Source organism: Brachycentrus maculatus, unplaced genomic scaffold (assembly GCF_059751285.1).
Source record: "Brachycentrus maculatus isolate JH-2025_06_01 unplaced genomic scaffold, ASM5975128v1 h1tg000653l, whole genome shotgun sequence".
In the NCBI taxonomy this organism is placed as follows: Eukaryota; Metazoa; Arthropoda; class Insecta; order Trichoptera; family Brachycentridae; genus Brachycentrus; species Brachycentrus maculatus.
Genome location: NW_028281389.1, coordinates 211,978 through 234,525, shown reverse-complemented (window position 1 = coordinate 234,525; position 22,548 = coordinate 211,978). Strand labels below are relative to the sequence as shown.

The 22,548-nt window shown below is 37.1% G+C and overlaps 1 protein-coding gene across 1 annotated transcript; it reads right to left on the bottom strand.

The window, feature by feature from the left end:
• Positions 1–684: 684 nt before the first annotated feature.
• LOC148300792 (putative ATP-dependent RNA helicase CG8611) lies at positions 685–21,779 on the bottom strand. Its single transcript, XM_088274296.1, has 13 exons — positions 21,671–21,779; positions 20,940–21,586; positions 19,127–19,295; positions 18,246–18,403; positions 16,948–17,010; positions 16,585–16,858; positions 15,097–15,469; positions 13,487–14,466; positions 4,376–4,464; positions 4,193–4,294; positions 3,319–3,485; positions 2,504–2,660; positions 685–1,877 (listed from the first exon to the last, which is right to left on the bottom strand). The coding sequence occupies exons 1-13, from the start codon at positions 21,719–21,721 to the stop codon at positions 1,721–1,723; spliced, it is 3,387 nt and encodes a 1,128-aa protein (XP_088130422.1). The 5' UTR covers positions 21,722–21,779; the 3' UTR covers positions 685–1,720.
• Positions 21,780–22,548: the final 769 nt, after the last annotated feature.

Here is a 22,548-nt window from a genome sequence, read left to right as displayed (position 1 = left end):
TTGGTTATATTAGAAGATACTCTAAGAGATCTGAATAAAAATGAAGGAATTCAAAAGAAAAAAACAAAAGGATTGAAAAAAACTGTGTCTACTTTAAAAGGGTCAAGAAAAAAAAAAAAAAAAAAAAACAAAAAAAAAGAAAGAAAAAAAAAGAACGGAAAAAAGAAAAAAAAGAAAGAAAGAAAAAAAAACAAGCAAGAAAAAAAAGAAAGAAAAAAAGAAGGAAAAAAGAAAGAAAGAAAAAATTAAATAAAATCAAACCTTTATCATATCACTAAACTTATACCAGTCCCTTCACTACAAGAAGATGATCCGGAGGACGAGTGAAAATTTTACTATGAATTTTCATCCCCAAGGGGGGAGATGTAATAAAATAACTAGGTACCTACCTATACATTTTATTAAGTACTTACAAAAAGTACCTACATAAAACAGTTCTACCACCAGATGCCGCATGCGTCGCTCAGAATAAAACAAAAGACTTCCGATAATATTATTAACTGTCAGAATCAGATAGATAGAGAGATAGATAGATATAAAAATTATTATAAAGATAAATTAAGAATAAACTTTAATTACAAAGCAACACATTGTTTATTTTATTATTATACACCCACTTTACATATTATTTACACTTAATTTTCAAAAGGAAAATATTACCACGTTATATATATATATATAAATAGAAGTTCCAAGAATTTGAGTAGTGTGATTGTCAATCATGTGTCGGTGAATGAACAATACTAACTAACCACCACGCAGCTTCCCCGCAGGGGTAGGCAGAGAGAAAAGAACGCCACACCACTCTGTCTTTGCAAACATTCTTCGCCTCTCCTACATTCATGCATCTCCTCATACAAACCCGACGATTATTACGACTCCTGACCCGGCCGCTTTCAAGTATTTGGCATACCTGAATATACTCTGAAATATCGCATATATAGCAACAGATATAAATAATCATTGAAAATCTTGTTATTTTCAACGTAGCGTTCGGTTTGTATTTTTGTTGCTGTATGGATCGATTGCTCACGTTGACGACGCGTCGCTTCGACGCAGTGCCCTATGCGCCATTAGGTAAAGAGAGAGTAGTCAGAATGAAAAGGTTTTGTTTTGTAAAAACAAATTTATTTACAAAAAATTACAGGTAGTTAAATAAATTATTGTACAGCATAATTGTATGAGTTTATTCACAATTAAAATTTCTTGAAATGATTATCCAGTCAACATCTCAACATAGAAGAAGAACAATATGGAAGTCTGGGTATTTACAGGACTCACGACCTGACAAAGGCTGGTTAAAGTGATCACTTTACACACGTGTAACATTCACCAATTCTACCCATGATTGACCACCACAATACTCAAATTATATATATATATATATATATATATATATATATATATATATATATATATATATATATATATATATATATATATATATATATATGATCCAATTCTGAAACATCGTACTTGAATCACAAAAAAATTTAAATCTAGATGCCCAGACTTCTATATTCTTCTTCATCTTTGATGAGATGTCAAAAAATAACATGACAAACAACTCCTATAATTCGGGATAATCTAGATGTATGAACAAGTATTTGGACACACTCAAAATGTTGTAAATCCAAATTCTCCTTCATGTTTGTTGAGATGTCGGTATCTGAGACAAGCCCAGATTTGCGAACAAAGATCTGGACATATTGTAGGACTTCTAGGACTTCTTGGTCTTCTTCCTGGGAGGCTCCAGCCCGCTCTGGAACTCCCCGATGAGCATCCTCTTGTCCCTGTTGGCCGTCTTGTTGGATGGTGCTCTATTACCAGGAGTTTTAGGCGTCTTCTCGGCTCTCCTCTTCAGATCCGATTCTTTCCTGGGATAAAACACATCATCAATCCTCCATTGGCAAAGAGATCATTAAAAAAAAAACCTAGCTAATCTGAACGATGACATTAAAAAGAAATTCAAGTCCCAAAGCCGTGAAAGCTCTCAGCATAGCCATCACTTGGGCTGAAAAAATCGTCCAGAACACTGAGGAATTGCTCTCTCTCTCTCTGGCTCTCTCTCTCTCAATCTTTAGCTCTCTCGCCCTCTCTTTCACTCTAAAGCTGTCCATCTCTCCCTCACTCTCTCAAGTTCTCTCTCTCTCACTCCCTCACTTTTCCTCTATCTCCCTCTATCTCTCTCACTCTCTCTCAATCTCTTTCTCTCTCCCTCAATGCCTTTCTCTCTCCCTCAATCTCTCTCACTCACTCTCTCTGACTCTCCCTCAATATCTCTCGCTCTCCCTCAATCTCTCTCTCTCTTTCCCTCTCCCTCAATCTCTCTCGCTCTCCCTCAATCTCTCTCGCTCTCCTTCAATCTTTCTAACTCTCTCTCAATCTCTCTCACTCTCCCTCAATCTCTCCCACTCTCCCTCAATCTCTCCCACTCTCCCTCAATCTCTCACACTCTCTAGCACATTATTTGAGAATGGTAGAAAAGCTGTTGAAAGGTCACCTGTTGGTTGGTCTGGGCGCCGCCTTGGCGATTTTCTTGGGCGCGTCACGCAGCGCCAGCGCGCGCGCCGCGTGCCCGACGTGCAGCGCGTTGCGGTCGAACGCGGCGCGCGCCTCGCGCGGGTACGTCGAGTAGAAACGCAGCCACGACGTGAATGCTGAAATACAACGGACATGCGTTATCCTGCTTCACGAGTTCGATATCGCCACAGACGAATCGATTATTTAATGTTACATACGAATTAAGTTTCAACGTGTGTTAGATGCAACCTCAAGCTAGAGATACCTACCCAAGCCGATGTCGTATGTCAACTCGAGCCATATCTCATACGACTAGTGTTACCCGAGGTCCAGTCAAGCCAACTGTCCTACGACTACAGTTTTACCCGAGGTCCAGTCAAGCCAACTGTCCTACGACTACAGTTTTACCCGAGGTCCAGTCAAGCCAATTGTCCTACGACTACAGTTTTACCCGAGGTCCAGTCAAGCCAACTGTCCTATGACTACAGTTTTACCCGAGGTCCAGTCATGCCAACTGTCCTACGACTACAGTTTTACCCGACGTTCAGTCAAGCCAACTCTCCTACTACTACAGTTTTACCGGAGGTCCAGTCAACCTATTCTCCTTGACTACAGTTTTACTTGAGGTCCAATTGAGCCAACTGAATTTGTTTTGCTTTTACCCGAAGTCCAGTCAAACCAACTTTCTTACTACGAAGGCAGTTTTACGCGAAGTCCAGTCCAGCCAACTGTCTTACTACGAATACAGTTTTACCCGAAGTCCAGTCAAGCCAACACTAGACACTAGTCGCATACCTTTGCAGCCCTTGATGTAGAGCTCCTTGTCCTTCTCCACGAGCTCCTCGAAGGTCTGCTGCAGGTCGGCGGCGGCGGCCTGCGCGGGCTGGTGCCCTCCGGCGCGCAGCCCCCGCTCCAGCGGCGCCAGGGCGGCCAGCGCCCCCTCCATCTCCTCCTGGTGTAACCTGCCAAACGGGAATATCAAGACTTCACCGACTGCACTGGTCACGCTTACTCGAAAGGGTGCAGTATCAACTCTGCCTAATCATGTATAAATCAACACAAAATATGGATTATCTCCAACTCCTGTAATTGGAGATAATCCTGATTTTGTGAACAAGTATTTGGACACACTCAAAATGCTGTAAATAAATTATCTGGTCAAATTATAAGCTTAAATGATAAAAATGATATTTTCTGGTGTTTCTCATGTACTTTTTAAAATTTATTTATGCATTTTTTTAAATATTTTATTAATTATATGTATTTCGGCTCTTTTGACATAGCCTGTGTTGAGCCAATTTACTTAATACAAAATAAGTTTTTTTTTAATTACCAGATGTGTGTGATTATAATCCAGGATTCGGACCTCACATACTAATAAAAAAGTTTCTGCTCAATAAAAAGCTTCTTTACATCTCACCAATAGATGTCTCTAGTGAAGTTCTAGTATTTCAAGAATAATGTTTCAAAATTTGATTAATGTATGTAGAACTTCCAAGAATTTGAGTATTGTGGTTGTCAATAATGGGTAGAATTGGTGAATGTTACACGTGTGTAAAAAAAGTGATCACTTCAACCAGCCTACGACGGTCGTCAGCCCCGTAAATGCCCAGACTTCCATATTCTTCTTCATCTTTGATGGGATGTCAAAAAATAAGAGTCTACTTACCGAATCCTTCTCTCCTCGAGCTGCCTCACGAACAGCACCTCGCTGGGCAGCAGCATCATGATGGCCGTTCCCACGTTGCCTGCTCGCGCCGTCCTGCCCACCCTGGGGGACCACAACGTTTCGGACATTAATCAGAGGGGCCACCTACCACACATCGTTCTGAGAGACACAACGAGGCCGTACCTGTGCACGTAGTCGGTGGCGCTGATGGGTCCCGTGTACTGGACTATGCAGTCCACGTGGGGCAAGTCCAGCCCTCGCGCAGCGACATCCTGAAAATATGACATTTGTCCGATGAGTGTCCCTTTCACTGCCTGCACCGGGACTTCTAGAAAATTTGGTGACGGACTTACAATCTTGTATTTATTTAGATTGGCAGTGACAGGTATATTGAAAGCTTTTAAATGTAAATTCACAGTAAAATCGGGATACAATTTTATATTGTTTCACATTTTCAATAAATTTCGCAACTTAGTTAAAAAAAAAATGCTTAGCAAGAGCAGATCTGTCAGGAAGCCTAGATACTTTTGTATCAGGTCTGGGCATGCGGCGGGACAGCTTTCAATGTCCGATGAGCGAAACATTTATTTGTAAATTATATAATAATTAATAAAAACCCTTATCCGCACCCCAATGGTGCATAGGGCACTGCTTCATATGAACACAGTGTTATCTTGATCGTTTACACACGAAGGAAAGGTGATCAGCCCTCCGCTTCAGGTACCAGTGCAGGGTAATATTGAATAAATATTACAGTGAAAAAATCACTTATATTTATTTGACCCCCCTGGGAATCGAACCCGGGACCTCCAGAACGGTAGCCGAGCGTGCTGACCATTACACTACAGAGGCGGACGTAAATTATATACTATGTTAAAGCAGATTTAAAAAAAAATGTAAAAAGAACTCCACCGACAAAACACATAAGGTGGCTTGGTGGTCTGCAAAAAAAATATTATGTTTATTTCAATATATATATATATATACATATATATATATACATATATATATATATATATATATATATATATATATATATATATATATATATATATATATATATATATATATATATATATATATATATATATATATATATATATATATATATATATATATATATATATATATATATATATATATATATATATATATATATATGTATATATATATATATATATATATATATATATATATATATATATATATATATATATAAATATATAAATTTATTCAAGTGGATTTCAAATTGATAATGAATAAATAACAATAATAATAAATTTGGATAAATTGTACAGCGCCATTTTCGTAAAATACTACCCCAAGAGCGCTGAAATTAATACAAAGTAACTGCCGAATCAATTTATGAAACATCTCATAACATTTGTCCGATGGGTAATCCGGTGTATGAACGAAATCGTCCTAAAGGTCAATTTGACATTGATTGGCTATTTTCTACCGCCTGTAAGGAATGCTGGATGATGAGATGATGGACAACAAGTGGCCGACGAGCCAGCATTCGACCCATTGTTGTCGACACGCTCCCCTCCCGAGAGACGATCGCCGTACAAACGGTGTTCCTAAATATTTCAAATGCCTCCGTTTAGAGTCACTTCAATGGTAAATAGCTCATCAAAGGCACGCAGCGTCGTATTGTGCCGTCACCTCGCACTTGGTGAAGGAGGCATTGGATACAACCAGAGGCGAACTAGGCTTCGAAAAAAAGTATTTTGTATTTTAAGCTTTTCGGGAGTGCGAAAATTGATGTCCGACTTTCTCTGGGGAGTGGGTTCTTTTAACATGATTTTTTTTCTTCATCAAATCGATGTTAAGAAAGGTGTGTTGAGATGGTTTGGACATGTAGATCGAATGAGCGAGGAAAGAACGGTAAAACAAATTTATGAGGCGAATGTAATTGGAAAAAGGAGCAGAGGAAGACCGAGAAAAACTTAGCACGATCAGGTATGCCTAATACTTGAAAGTGGTCAGGTTAGGAGTCGTAACAATCGGCGGGTATGTATGAGGACATGCATTAACTTGTGAGACAAAGTAAAGACAAAGTGGTGTGGCGTCCTATTCTCTCTGCCTAACCCTGCGGGGAAGTGGCGTGATGGTTAGTTGAGTTAAATCGATGTATTTTGAAGATAAAAATTATGTTAAAATAATAATAAAATAAAAAGCCTTCGAATTATGATAAAATTACACACAAATATCCACAGATGTCATTGCTATACAAGTTACATCACACCAACTGACAGACGGACTTCGACGTTCAGTAACGTCGATACTCCTTTAAGGAAAATTCGCACCGACGTTCATTTACGTCCATACTCCCAGAAAGGTCAAAAACATTTGCTACGGCGCAATAATTGTAACAATTTGAACTATGATTCGTGCGTCCGCTAGGGGTAGGGCAGGGGTGTACGCGGGGAATGTTTATCTTATTAGACCCAACCCTTATGAGATCGACACAAAGAAAACCATCACTAAAGGTGTTAAACAGGGATTTGTAATGTCACCGTGGCTGTTCAATATATATATATGGATAATTGCATAAAATAACCGAAAAGTATAATTTCGACAACCCCCTACGTAAAGTACCTACTCTATCTGCAAATCTGTTACTTTACAGGAGAGGGCTTAGAAGATTTTTTCAACGAATTCTTTTTTATTAATTAACGGTTTTATCTGAAATTCTAAACTAGTATTTTGCATTAAAAAACACGATAAATAGTGTATTGAATCGTTTAAAACTTTATGCTTTGTCAAAATTAAGTAGTTAGCGTTTTAGGAGTTCACAACATTTTGAGTGAGTCCAAATACTTGTTCACAAAATCTGGATTATCTCCAATTACAGGAGTTATTTTCATATTATTTTTTGACATCTCATCAAAGATGAAGAAGAATATGGAAGTCTGGGCATTTACGGGGCTGACGACCGTCATAGGCTGGTTTAAGTGATCACTTTACACACGTGTAACATTCACCAATTCTACCCGTTATTTACAACCACGCTACTCAAATTCTTGGAAGTTCTATATATATGAACCAATTTAGAAACCTTGTTCTTGAATCACTAGAACTTCACTAGAGACATCTATTACTTTTAGGAGTTCAGTTAATTTCGAAAATTCAATGTAGAGAGCGTCTTATAGCCTAAAACCTAGGCGTAATTTATTTTATACATTTTTTTGTTTATATTTGTAGATAACGGTCAGTTGATAACATACACCAAATATCTCAAAATTGACAAAAATGTAGTTACAGTACTTTACGTAGGGCACGTCGATTTGGCTGTCTGTTGCATTTGTATGCTGACGTTGCTATTATTCTTGCCGATTGTAGAGAAGACCTGCAGGCGCCGGTGACCAAGGTGCATAATGATTGCAAGGAAAATGATTTGCAGCAAACCCAAAGTCATAGTTTTAAATTCATGGTGTGATACCAATATTTTTCTGTCTCTCCGAGTGCGTCCCTGAGTCTCTCGGCATTCCTGCAGCACCGACAAAGCGCCCCCGCGGCGCCAGCCGGAGCCGCGGGCCCCCGAACCGGCCCTCTGCAGCACGCTCCGCGCACACACTCGCCCGACCGACGATGGCTAGAGTGGTGGCGAAACCTCTAAAAGGGCATTATCACGTCACGATGTCAGGGAGACGAAAGTTAGCGTTATCGAAAACCAAAAATTAAGAAATTTGAAGAGGTTTTCAAGTCCATACATCTAGTCATACATGCCCTCCGATTACGTAGACTTTTGATACCACCAGATTTTAGGTTCTGGTTGATTACCAACTCTTTTTTGGTCGTCCAAGTTCTGTTTCTTATTTTAGCCATTCGCTCCACATGTCCATACCGCCTTAAAGAACTTGGTGGTTCCGTACTCTCTCATGTAGAGATACCTCACTAATGTGTAAAGGCAACTAACCGTAACTCAAATTGCGGCTGTTTGGTGTAATACGGCTCAAAGCATTCTTATAACTGGTCTCTATCATATACAATCACAGATTTTGTTCCATCTTTTTCCTTTACTGAGATATTCATTATCCAAGCCGCAAAATTGTATTAATTTGATACATGTACTGGCGAAAAGCACTATTTCAAGTTTACTAAATCGCCTACTCCTTTCAAGAACGTCATAATTCAAAAATCGTCAATTTTCAGTTGTGCATATTTTCAGAATGCCCAGAAAATGTATTATATCCCAGAAAAAGAGGCAAACGTTCTCCTGAAAAATCAAGTTTTTTGATTTATGACGTTCTTGAAAGGAGTGAGCGAAATATAAACGCGTATTTCTCGGAAACTACTGTTTTTAACTCGCGGCTATTTGCCTTTGCACATTAGCTCAGCAACGAGTGGTCGCCGGATCTCGCCTCGCGATGTGAAGTCGCCCGAGTCGGCTCGTCGCTTTGACAGGAGAGCTCCATTGTGTGCGCAGAGCGCGGCGCGCAGCGGAGGCTCCCGTTCCCAGCTGCCGATTGGTCGGAAGGCGCGAACGGGGCGCGCTGATTGGCCGCCTTGTTCCGCGGCCTTTCAGAGCATCGTTAGTAAACGATATTATTCAAAATAGATCATTGAACGATTGTCTATGGGTTTCTAACGACATGCGGACAAGTATCCATGAATAGGCCACAGTCGGTCATACTACCTCGTCACATAAAATTGCTTGGATATAATCCAATATATGTATTGGATAATTCATATGACGCCATTTTCGTATAAAAAAATACAATTTACATATTGGATGAAAGTTTTGTACCGACATTTCTTGGTGGAACTACATTTTACATAAAAAAGCAAAAACTATACATGTATTTCTTGAATGTTTTTCGCAGATACTTTGTGGCACATTTTATAAACTTTATAAAATTAAACAACTTTGTTTTAACCACTTTTAATTGTTACACTTTAGCAACCGGTTTCGACAAGAACCTTGCCATCATCAGGGTTTATGTACTAAATTCTAAAACATCATTTGATAATGATGATGCCTGTAACGACGAAATCCAGTCACTGGTCAAATAAAACAAAAGTGGAAAATTAAATGAAGGGTATCGAACGAGTGAAGAAGGAATAGTAAAACAAATATATGAAGCGAATGTGGTTGATAATAGAAGCAGAGGAAGACCGAGGACATCTTGGTGACATGAAAGAAGCTTTTTATTCAGCAGAAATTCTTTCATTTGTATGCGAGGTCCGAATCTCACCAATAGATGTCTCTAGTAAAATTCTAGTGATTCAAGCACTGTTTTGAAATGAAACCATTTATTTAGATCGAATTTCGACTGCATCCAGTCTACTTTCATCCTTCTTTTGCCAACTCCATGTTTCACTTCCATACATTAGGGTTGGAACCATGACTCGAAAAATAAACCGTAAAAAAATAAGAGATGCAATAAATACGGCGGGAATGTAAAACAAAACGATCCTCGTTTTATGATATTTCCTCACGAACGTCTTTACTTGTTTATGCCACGATACTTTGAAAATATTTTTTTTAAAATAACAAATTAAAAATACAGTTCAAATAAGCGAGGATTAATGATTCGAGAATCATTAAGGGGGTATTCGCAAACACACAATTCGGTGAGCGATTGGCTGCGCGAGAAGCCAGACGTGTCTCCGCGCGTAATTTTTTTTAAAACATAAAATTTGATATTTTAAAAGCAATATAAATATAAATATATATATATATATATATATATATATATATATATATATATATATATATATATATATATATATATATATATATATATATATATATATATATATATATATATATATATATATATTATATATATATATATATATATATATATATATATATATATATATATATATATATATATATATATATATATATATATATATATATATATATATATATATATATATATATATTGAAAATATATTTTTATCACTTTTTTAAACTCCTTACCTTTCAATTAATCTTTTCTTTTCATACCCATATATTTATTTCTAATTAAAAAAAAGTTCAATATAAAAACGGTGTCTCAAGCAATTAAAAAAATATATATTATATATATAAGGTGGTAATATTTTTCTTTGTAAATTGGGTGTAAATAATATGTAAAGTGGGTGTATAATAATAAAATAAACAATGTGGTGCTTTGTAATTAAAGTTTATAATTAAAGTTTATTCTTAATTTATCTTTATAATATTTTTCTATCTATCTATCTGATTCTGACAGTTCAGAATATTATATGTTTTCTATATGATCTCTTTTGTTTTATTCAGTGCGACGCATGCGACATCTGGTGGTAGAACTGTTTTATGTAGGTACTATATGTAAGTACTTAATAAAATGTATAGGTAGGTACCTAGGTCTTTTATTACATATATTATCAATATGCGATAGCTCGCAACTTAATTTCCTTTAAACTCAGGTAACATTTAACTTGATTGATTTTTTTTGCTTTAAACACCGTTTTTGTATTGAAAAAAGTTTTTCTTCGCAATAAATATATTGTTTTGGAAAAATATACAAAAATTTATTGAAAGATAAGTTAAAAAAAATTATAAAAATATTTTTTCGATGTGTATTTTTAAAAAAAATGTGCACGGACAACACGTATGCTTTCTCGCATAGCCTGTCGCGTACTGGATTTGTATATTAGAGAGTCACCCTTAAAAATACATCGCCTTAAATTTTAAAAGTAATCTGCTCGAAAATGCAGTTTGCCTTGCCCTCCGAGGCATATCGGCTCGGCTTTATACAGAACCAATAAACGGTCAATTTATTGCCGCCCTTATTTTGTGGGATACTGTGCCGTGCGTCCCGCGCTCTCCTCCCTGATTTACCGACGAGCGTTAACACGTGTTATTATTAAGTTATTAATATGACATTGGAAGAAATATACTACAATGGAGAAAAAAAGGCGAAAGCGATCGATTCAATTATTTGCTATTGCTACCGACATCCCCACGGCGTTTGGAGTAGGCGGAGAGGATATAACGCCATACGTGTATCTTCATACAAACGATAGATGATTCATCTCAAGTTCAGATACCTTTAATATTGAATATTCCATTGTCAATTGATATTTAAATTTAAATTAAAATCAAAATGTATATACTTTTTATATATTATACACAGTTTCGATACAAATGTGAATTTATCAAGTGAGATGTAAATTTGAAACGTAATTCTAAATTTAATTTAAAAAAAACGCTTTAACGTTTTAACGCACATTGGAATCAAACTATTCGCGTTGTTTTGTAAAACAAAGAAACGACATTCAAGTTATCGTAGCGTAGCCATCTTAGTTTTTCTCTGTCGCACTCTGTTTTATCGGCGTAACACTTTTTAAATTAAAAAATAATACAATTCTTTACAAACAGTATTGATTCTAAGCCTGGGCGTAACAAACATCAAACATAAGGTAGAGGAAAGGAAATTGAGATGGTATGGGCACATAGGACGCAGAGTTCCTGATCATATTGTGAACCAGGCGATCGCCATGGATCTTCCTCGAAGGGCATCTAGAATTCATGGATGCTGCAGAAAGATAACACGATTCGAAGGTATGATCTAGGTGACGTTGTATATGACAGAAGGACCTACAACCTGAGGACGAGGAGAGCTGACCACAACAGTCTACAAATACGATAAGTCGGGATGGAGCCAGGAAGAAGAAGACCATTTATTGAAAGCTGTCTCACCGCATGCCCAGATCTGATACAGAAGCATCTAGGCTTCCTGACAGATCTGCTCTTGCTAAGCCATTTTTGTTTTGAAATAAGTTGCGAAATTTATTGAAAATGTGAAACAATATAAAATTGTATCCCGATTTTACTGTGAATTTACATTTTAAAGCTTTCAATACACCTGTCACTGCCAATCTAAATAAATACAAGATTGTAAGTCCGTCACCAATTTTTATAGAAGTACCCCGGTGCAGGCAGTGAAAGGGATCAGTATTTAGTTCAATTAGTCAGCTAGATCCGACTCCGACCCTACGCTGGCCGGTACACAGACGCCCACAACCCCGACCAGCACAGCAGACAGACAAGAAGAAAACCAAATAATTATAAGAATAATTTAATAAAAACGTTTGCGGTTCTGAGGTTTCGTTTAGTTGTAGGTTATGTTTCCCTCGGGCCGCACGCCATCGCGGAATTCGTCCATAAATCTGCACAGGAATGGCCTGGAGACGGAACCATACTGCGCCGACTGCAGTTGACTAATTTATAGGTTTAATTTATATTGATTATTTAGTTTAGCCGCGTTTATGGCCGGCACGCGATCGACTTCTCGTTTCGCCCGCGTATCTGCGAAATTGTACCCATAACCCATGGGGCCTTTGCAAAAGTCTCGCAAAGACAGTCTATTCTTAGATACGAGTTTTGTACCGACTTTTCTTGGTGGAACTGCATTTTATAGTTGTTATTTTAAAAACTACATAGTTATTATTTTATTATAACGGGTCTACTTGAACTTTGATGTGTTATTTGAGGCCAGTACAAAAAATATTTAGATCTGTATTTGGTCTACAATAATGAACGTATCGACATGATTCATTTCCCTGACAGGTGACACTTATTGTCACGATACATTCATGATTGTAGACCAAATACAGATTTTTTTGTACTGGGCTCAAGTAACACATCAAAGTTCAAGTAATCAACTACAAAGTTCAAGAAATCTCTAGAGAAATTAGCCGCAGATGTAGGCAGAGAGAATAAAAAGAAAGCTTAGGCACTTTGGGCACTTGTGAAATTCGGATTATATGTAATTAAATTCTTTTAATTTTTATATTTGAAGCACTAAATTTGTGATTTTCCATTTTATAATTAAAATGTAACTTTGTTTTAAAATCACTATAAATATTTAATTATAACTTAATTATAATGTCTACCGGTTTCGAAGCTAATCGCTTCTTTATCAAGACCGATTAATACTTTTTTCAGTATTAATCAGTCTTGATAAAGAAGTGGTTAGCTTTGAAACTGATAGATATTATAATTAAGTTAAAATAAAATATTTATAGTGATTTTAAAACAAAGTTACATTTTAATTAAGCTTTCAAACTAAAATAGTAAAATTATCGACCGTCGACCGGTTCGCAGCCATTAAAAGGTTGGGGACCACTGATATAAACAATCCAGGGATCCAATCAAACACACAGAAAAAAATATCAAAATTGGTCCAGTCATTTAGGAGGATTTTAGTGGCATACACACATTCTGATGTATGAAATATGGGCAATTATAAACAAGTTTTAAAATATCCTCTACACCAAGAGTATGGTATGTCCAATTTTATATTCACTCACCGTGCACAGCAGAACCCCCGATGTCGCAGCTCTGAACGTCTTGAACACCTCCGTCCTCGTCTTCTGGTCCATGGACCCGTGCAGCTGGAAGAACTCGACGTTCACGAACGCCTTTTCCACCCTCATCTTGGCCTCGTACTCCTCCAGATCCATGCCATCGTACTCGTACTGGAAGTACTCCTCGTCATCCCTACCGCCCAGCTTGTCCCCTTCCAAGGTAACATTGGCCTGTTTCTTTACTTTGTTATTCTGCTTTTTTTCAATTGGTTCTTCATCTTCAATGCCTTTAACATCTTTATCGTCTTTAAAATCTTCGTCTTTGTTTGAAGCACCTCTTTCAACATCATCCAGACTCTTTTTTGATCGTTTGTCTTTTTTTACTTTGGGAACTATTGTTATCTTCTTGGGCGTCTTGCCTGCTAGGACCCTGGAGAGGATTTCGCAATGGTAGTCGATTAGATCTTGCGTCCCCATGAAGACCAGCATCTTCCCACTGCCCGGCTTGACGCATCTTTCTATTATCAGGGCGCTGAGCGTGACCAGTCTCAGTTTCATGGGTGCCACGATGTAGATTTGCGTCACAGACGAAGGTATGACCATCTCGTCTTGGGCTATGGCGCTCTGCACCGCATTCTGGAATGGATTGCTGTGATCTCCGCTCTCCGTCACGAAGTTGGTCTCCATCGAGACGTCCGGCTCTTCCACTACTTCTTCTTCTTCTTTGACCACTTTCTTTTTGGGGCATTTCGCGACTGCGAAGAAGTCGTAGTCAGAATCGGAGTCGGAAGCATCTTCAGCAGGTTTTTTGGCTGTCTCAGTTTTGGCTGATGCTTTTTTATTTGATTTGGTACTTTTTTTAGGCTTTTCGTCAATTTCTTCATCGGTACTATCAGATTTCTTTTTGACTTTCTTCTTTTTCTTTTTTTTGGGCGGCTCGTCATCGACTTTTTCGGAGTTGAATCCAGCAAACGCTTTGAGTCCTGAAACAACAAGATAAATGTTATTGCTATTTGAAGAATTGAAAAAAAAAACATAAATTTAAGTTTGAAAAAAACTGATATCTCAACATAGATGAAGAAGAATATGGAAGTCTGGGTACTTGCAAATAGGCTGGTTTAGGCGATCACTTGTATCGTAACATTCACCATTCATACACGTGTAAAATTCACCATTCTACCCATGATTGACAACCAAACCAAATTTTTGGAAGCTGTACATATATCATAAATCTCATATCGCTTCACGTTCGAGTTCATGGCAGCATCTATGGTTGGTTTGAGAAAGCTTTTATTTAGCGTAGACCCTTTTATTTAGATATATACTAGATCCTAGCCGAATAAAACTTTCTCAACCGACCATAGATGCTACCGTGAACTCAAACATGAAGGTATATGAAATTTTGGAACTAATAAAATTTCCCAATGGAAATACCCAAAAACCCACACTACTCAAATTTCGGAATTTCTATTATGCTCCAATTGACACCCTCTTTCGCGTGCTACTTTTCGGCACCACCTATGGTTGAAATTAGTAAGTTTTCTCAATTAACAGAGACCTTTATGAGTTATGAGCAAAAATTTGGACACACTCAAAATATGGTAAAAAAGTACCTTTGTAATAGGTCAGTTTGCTTATGTCAATCTCAGGGACAGCTTCTTGTTCATCATCGCTGCTCTCGTAACCAGCATCGTCTTCATCACCGCTTATTTCATCATCATCATCGATATCACTCTCATCAACATCTTCTTCATCAACGGGTTCGGATTCTTCATCATCAGACTGTTTGGCATTATCATCACTATCAGTATCCTGCTGCGGAACAATTTCAAAGTCATCTTCGGCGCTGACTTCTTTCGGAGTTTCTTCTTCTTCTTTTACTGGAGACGATTTGGCCAAGGAGTCTGCGATGAGAGTGGCTCGGCCTTCCGAAGCATCTATGAAGACCGGGTTCTCCATCGTCAGCCCCGCCAGTGTTTCAACAGCCTAAACAGACCAATCACAACATAACGAAGAGTCAATTTTTAACTAGTAAAAAGTATAAAAATCTTCTAGTACACAACTATGATAGACGCTTCACACACAACCAAGGGTTGATGGTTCCAACAATAAATATGGGAAGTAGAAAGCTTCAAAACATAGTTCCGAGCATATTTAATGTGTTTCCCGAGGATGTAAGAGAAAAAAAAAATGGACCAAAGGTAAAACAAAGGAATGGGTAAAAATGATCAAGAGTTGGTCATCAGTCTAATGATATCGGTATTTTAAATACTTGATCATGCCAAGTTTTCCTCAGTCTTCCTCTGCTACATTACATTAGCTTACATTCATTGATTCATTCGCTTCATAAATTTGTTTTACTATAATTTCTTCACTCATTTCATTGTTTTCATTTATGTTTATCCACTTTCATTATATTTGACCAATGACCGGGTTTCGTCGTTAACTTCATGTACGTAACGATTAAGATAGCACTGCGTCAATACGATGCAGTGCCCTATGCACCATCAAAAGATATAAACTCAGATCTTCTCGGTCTACAGAGCAGTTTTATTAAAACAGGAATAAGAATATATAAGTGCCCTTGAGGTGATGCACTTTTCCAACGAAAACGGTGTGGCTTGACTCTGGCCAATGTCTGCACACGACGGATTCTCCTGTTCTTTGGACACGTTGCGCATGGCAATGAGGATAGCCTGGAACGACTGGTTGTGATCGGTAGCCTGGAGGGGAAGAGAGGGAGAGGAAGATCCCCTGACGATGGACCGATCAAGTTAAGGCAGCAGCAGGCACCTCGGTGGTTGGAGCGCTACGTGCAGCGCAGTCAAGGGATAACAGGAGAAGAGTCATTGCTTCCACTAGGGTCACAACCCTCAGTAATGAGGAATAAGACGGAGAAGAGAGAAATAAACACAATGTTAGATATCCTGAGGATAGCAGCAGACAAATACATAAGAGGTAGCAGACCCCTAAGAAGACCACCTAAACGAAGGAAAGACAGCTGGTCTTCCGCCTCCCAGGAGCGGACTCCGAGGAAAATAGGACACAGTCCTAGCTAAAGAAGAAGAAGAAGTTAGACATCTTCTTTTACAAGCACTCACTTTCGTCAAAGTTGCAGACAAAAGCACAGTCTGCCTCTTGTCCGACATCATCACATTTGTCAGCTCGTGTTTGTATGGTTCATCGGTTGGGGTATTTGCTACAACTTGTTCTTCTACATCATCTTTCCGTTTCACGCTTTTGTCACGGTTGTAATTATCTTCTTCTTCTTCTTCTTCCCCAAAGTGGATGTGCGACTTCTTGACAGACTCCCTCACCAGAGCCATCGGGTCATAGCCGGCCGCCCTCTTGTGGCTCTCCAGGGTCTGAACGATGCTGGAAGAGAGGAATTGGAAGTTTAAATTGTGAAACCGAGTATGAGACAGATGATTCGATCAAAATTCTATATGTGATGCCGTACGAACCTAGAGACGTCCTTTTCATATCCCATATCCAACAGTCTGTCCGCTTCATCGAGGATCAAACACCTGATAAAATAAAGATCACATAAAAAGTATATTATTTTTTGACATCTCAAAATAGATGGAGAAGAAAATGGAAGTCAGGTCGTTTACGGGGCTTACGACTGTCATATTCCATATTTTATTACTATTGTCTTTTCTTTCTTTCTTTTAACCCTTATCCGCACCCAATGGTGCATAGGGCACTGCATCGTAGCGACGCAGTGTTAACTTGATTGTTAATTGCATGAAGGCAAGGTGATCAACCCTCCGCTTCAGGTACCAGTCCAGGGTAATATTGAATAAATATTACAGTGAAAAAATCCCTTATATTTATTTGCCCCCCCCCTACGAATCGAACCCGGGACCTATAGTATGGCAGCCGAGCATGCTGACCATTACACTACGGAGGCGGACAATATTACTATTATAGACATCCATATTCTTCTTCATCTATGTTGAGATGTCAAAAAACATCATATGAAAAATAACTCCTATAATTAGAGATAATCCAGATTTGTATTTGAACACACTCAAAATGTTGAATTTACAGTTTATATATCAAAAAATTATAAAAATAGTTTGATGTAACAATAACAAAAGCCAATTAAATAATTCCACATATAAGCATAGTTTATGTATAGTAAGAGAGAAAAGGTATTTTAAATATGGGAGAGTGTGTAGGGGTAAAAGGGTGAGGGGCTTACGGTTGGACAAAGGTGATCGCTTTTCTCAGCCTTGCATTATTTCCTAATATCACAATTGGAACATCTACCATACATGGTTTTTCCGCCCTGAGAGATCGCATTCCGACTGCATTCAGTCTACTTTCATCCTATTTTTGGCAACTCCACGCTTCACTTCCATACATGGGTTAACTTAGTCTAGTCCAGGGGTTCCCAATCTTTTTCAGCCCGCGGCGCACTTACAAGTTTAGTATTTTGTCACGGCGCCCTACTTTAGTAAGCTATTTGAAAAAGATATATTGACTATATATACAAATATTATAGTCGAAAGAAATAGGTACATACAATAATAGTAGTTGGGTAGAAAGATGCAAGCGCTCAAAATATAAATTGTTGCTTTATAGGTACCCGAGAATATTTGTGGTTTCAGATAATGATAGAGGATCGACTCACGGCGCCCCTCTTTACTTTTTACGGCGCACCAGGGCACCGCAGCGCACACTTTGGGAACCCCTGGTCTAGTCAAAATAATTAAGGAACATTCAGAAGTAGAGTACTGATCGGAAGCTCACATACCTAGTTCCGTCTAACTTCAATGAAACGGTGTGCTTTATATGATCGCAAATCCTTCCCGGAGTTCCTATGAGGATGTTGAAGCCTTTCCGGATCCGAGCCTTCTCTGCTTTTCTGTTCTCCCCGCCAATGAGATATCCCGGAACTATCCAGGTGAAGGGCTACGAGAAAGAAAATCAATGAAGACATAATTTAACAAATCAATTATTAAAATACCATTATGAATACAAAATAATTAGTAAAAAATGACTACGCCCCTCCCTAGAATTGAACCCCGGACCTCCAGTACGGTAGCCGAGCGTGCTGACCATTACATTAAGTAGGCGGACGTATGTGAAGCTTAAATAAATATATACGTATGTGAAGCTTATAAAATATAAAGCTTGAATAAATTTTAGAGCTGTGCCCATGGTTTAAGGATGAAGAGGAAAAAACAAATTAAAAATGGACATATCGCTCACTCCTTTCAAGAACGTCATAAATCAAAAATCGTAAATTTTCATGTTTTCGGAATGCCCAGAATATGTACTATATCCCAGCAAAAGCGGCATATTTTTAACTTAATATTTACCCGCTACAGGGCAGAAAGTGTTGTTTTTCTATTTTTAATAAAAGGTATTGTTTAATAATTTTTTAAATAAACTAAATAATTTACAAATGGAGAATAAAACCTTCAGGTTTTACCTAAAAAGATCTGTTGCACAGTAAAAAGTTTAATAAGTGGCTTGATATTTATTTTTTAAATACATTGTATTATATTTTTAAACTTTAAAAACGTTTTCCTGAAAAATCAAGTTTTTTGATTTATGACGTTCTTGAAAGGAGTCACGATATATTGCTACAAAGTGACTGCCGAATCAATTGATGCAACTAAATTATCTTACCCGAACAAGTTTGAGGAATAGTTCGTAGGTTTGAAGGGCGAGTTCTCGTGTCGGCACGATGACTAGGGCTTTGACGCCGTCTTGGCGCTTCAGTTTGGGCCGTATCGCCTGCAGGGCCTCCACTATAGGCAGCGCGTACGCCAGAGTTTTGCCAGAGCCAGTCTGCGATCTGTGGAAAGAGACAAACTCATTCGATTAGTCTGGATAAAAATGGTGAGAAACTGGTTGTTTGAGTTTCGTAACCTCCTAAAAAAAAGTATCGCAAAGTAGATATAAGCATTCAAAATATGGTGCTACAGATGAATGCACAAAATATCATGGGTTGAGATGAGAGTAAGAAATTAAGATGTTTTGAGGTGTATGCGAAAAGGGAGATGGCGAGATGTTATACACTCTGTAAAGAAAAGAAAACAAGAGTACCTAGGTATTCTTGTTTTTAATATATCGCTCACTCCTTTCAAGAATGTCATACATCAAAAATCATCAATTTTAAGTTGTGCATGTTTTCGAAATGCCCAGAAAATGTACTATATCCCAGCAAAAGAGGCATATTTTTTACTTAATATTTACCCGCTACAGGGCAGAAAGTGTTGTTTTTGCATTTTGAAGAAAAGGTATTGTTTAATTTTTTTTTTTTTAATATTCGAAATATTTTTCAAAGGGAAAAAAAACCTTCAGGTTTTACCTAAAAAGATCTGTTGCACAGTAAAAAGTTCAATAAGTGGCTTGATATTTATTTTTATTAAATTATGTTATATTTTTAAACTTTAAAAACGTTCTCCTGAAAAATCAAGTTTTTTGATTCTTGAAAGGAGTGAGCGATATTACAAAGCAAATTGATCATTTTATAATAGGGACTGATCTAGAATCACGTCTTTGTCGTCTGATATTTTAACTACGAATGCAAAGATTCATACAGATTTTGGATTATTGATTCTATACAAATTGAATACAGATTTCTAGACTGTAATAATGATTTTTTTGGTTTGACATATCGCTCACTCCTTTCAAGAACGTCATAAATCAAAAATCGTCAGTTTTCAGTTGTGCATGTTTTCGGAATGCCCAGAAAATGTACTATATCCCAGCAAAAGAGGCATATTTTTTACTTAATATTTACCCGCTACAGGGCAGAAAATGTTGTTTTTGCATTTCGAAGAAAAGGTATTGTTTAAATATTTATTTAAATAAATTAATTATTTTTCAAATGGAGAAAAAACCTTCAGGTTTTACCTAAAAAGATGTGTTGCACGGTAAAAAGTTCAATAAGTGGCTTGATATTTATTTTTAAAACATTGTATTATACTTTTAAACTTTAAAAACGTTTTCCTGAAAAATCAAGTTTTTTGATTTATGACGTTCTTGAAAGGAGTGAGCGATATGGCAACACTGCACAAGGCCACAAGCGAGCACTAATCGCGGTCAGTCAGCAATGTCGTAACGTAACATGCTCGCCGCGAGCGATGTTACGACGAAATGCTACGGTTAGTCTCTACCATTGCAAAGCTGTTTATTATTTTTTATCAGTGGAAACACGGAAAATAGGGGGGAGGCTTTAGTCACTGTGATATTGTTAATTATGAGTTTATTAATTTATATTTTTATGAATTTCTATTTTTTCACATGTTACAGCTTACGACTTTTCTGAAGCTATAAAAGTTCCTACTCCATCTTCATCATTCAACCTCCCAAGGATGAAAATAAAATAATTAGATTTAGCTTCACAAATGGTGTTTAAAAGCTATGCGGAATGCAATATATAGGAAGAAATATTAGCCAAGTAAAATTTGATTAAAAAATTAATAATACCAACCTGACCAATACATCTCTCCCTTCCAAGATGACGGGAGATGCTTTCTGTTGCACAACTGTTAGTTGATGAAGTCCCATATTTTTCTCCAAGTTGGCAACACTGAAACTGTGGATGTTAAGGTTCTCAAAATTCTTTCCGGAAAAGACTTTTTCATTAATTGGCTTCACGAGCCGTTGTCCGATCTTTGGAATTTCCGGATTATTCCTAAACAGCGCGGAGATCTGAGCGTGGACACTCTTCTTCTTCGGTTCTTGCTTGTCACTATCACCTTTCCATTGCTTCTTTTCTTTCCCATCTCGTATATCATCTCTTGCTACCTTTTGCTTCTCACGCTTAAAATTTTTCTTCTCCTTTACTGTATTAACTGTAAAATCCGATTCATCAGTAAAATCAACCGTTTTCTCTACAGCCTCTTTCTTTTCTTTTCTCTTTTCTTTAACTGGCGAATAGTCTTTCTTGGATGGCTTTGAATCGTTTGGTTTTTGACTAAGAAGAGAAAAGTTTACTTTTTGAGGTTTATTAGGTTCTATTTTTCGCTTTCTAGCCACTGTCTTACCCTCGAAAGAAGGCTTACTAACAAAACTGTATTGAGAATCATCGGCATCCCGCTTTTTCTTGGGAATATCGGTTTTACTCGCATTTTCCGTCTGTAAACAAAAGAAAAACATACATAAAATTCGACAATTTAGACTAGTTATATGATAAATTATACATGAAGTATTTAATATGACCTTTTTCTTTGATTTCTTCGTAACGGTGGATATATTTAGTTGCAAATCCATTTATAAAACAATATGTATATTTGTTTTCACTGTCAGCGCTGTCAAACACGCGACTGACAAATGTTATGTTTCAATTTTGAGGTTGTGTTTCCCATTTAGTGTTGCCATCTCAAATTCAAGTTTGCAATGCAAAAAAAAATAGTACACGTAAATACGACAGGGGTTTTATCAACCTAGGTAGACAGAAAAAATAATATGGATAAAAAACAAACAAATAAAATAGTAATTTTAAAAATAAGAATAAAAATAAACTGGTTTTAGAGTATCGCTGGACATTCCTGCAGAAAACTTTTAACTGAACAGAAAAAAAAAAAAATTAATGATGCTTTTAATTTTTATTTTGATTTGTGGATAGGCTAGGATCCTCAATGTAACGATTTTTTTTAATCTCTTTTATCTAGCCATAGTATTCAATGAACAATGTATTTCTATATAATAATAGAACATGCAAACAAACCACGATGTAACGAAAATAACTAAACTCAAGTTTAAGTAAATATTTTTATTCATACTTAATTTCAGTGTGTAACTTATGTATAATTTATAACTTATGTATAATTTATAATTTATAACTTATGTATTATGTGTTTATTCCATCGTGTCTCATAGTGGCATATTAATCCAAAAAAATAATAACAGGGAATTCGTTATGTAGACATCGCTCACTCCTTTCAACAACGTCATAAGTATATCAAAAATCGAAAGTTTTCAGTTGTGCCTGTTTTCGGAATGCCCAGAAAATGTACTATATCCCAGCAAAAGCGGCATATTGTTAACTTAATATTTACCCGCTACAGGGCAGAAAGTATTGTTTTTGCATTTTGAAG

Excerpts from the sequence above, each read along its gene's own strand:
- LOC148300792 (XM_088274296.1), bottom strand. The coding sequence starts at position 21,721 with ATGGATTTGCAACTAAATATATCCACCGTTACGAAGAAATCAAAGAAA. Across the intron at positions 18,404-19,126 it reads TATTCCTCAAACTTGTTCGG|CCCTTCACCTGGATAGTTCC; the intron begins GTAAGATAATTT and ends TCTTTCTCGTAG. Across the intron at positions 4,295-4,375 it reads GCCACCGACTACGTGCACAG|GGTGGGCAGGACGGCGCGAG; the intron begins GTACGGCCTCGT and ends GTGGTCCCCCAG.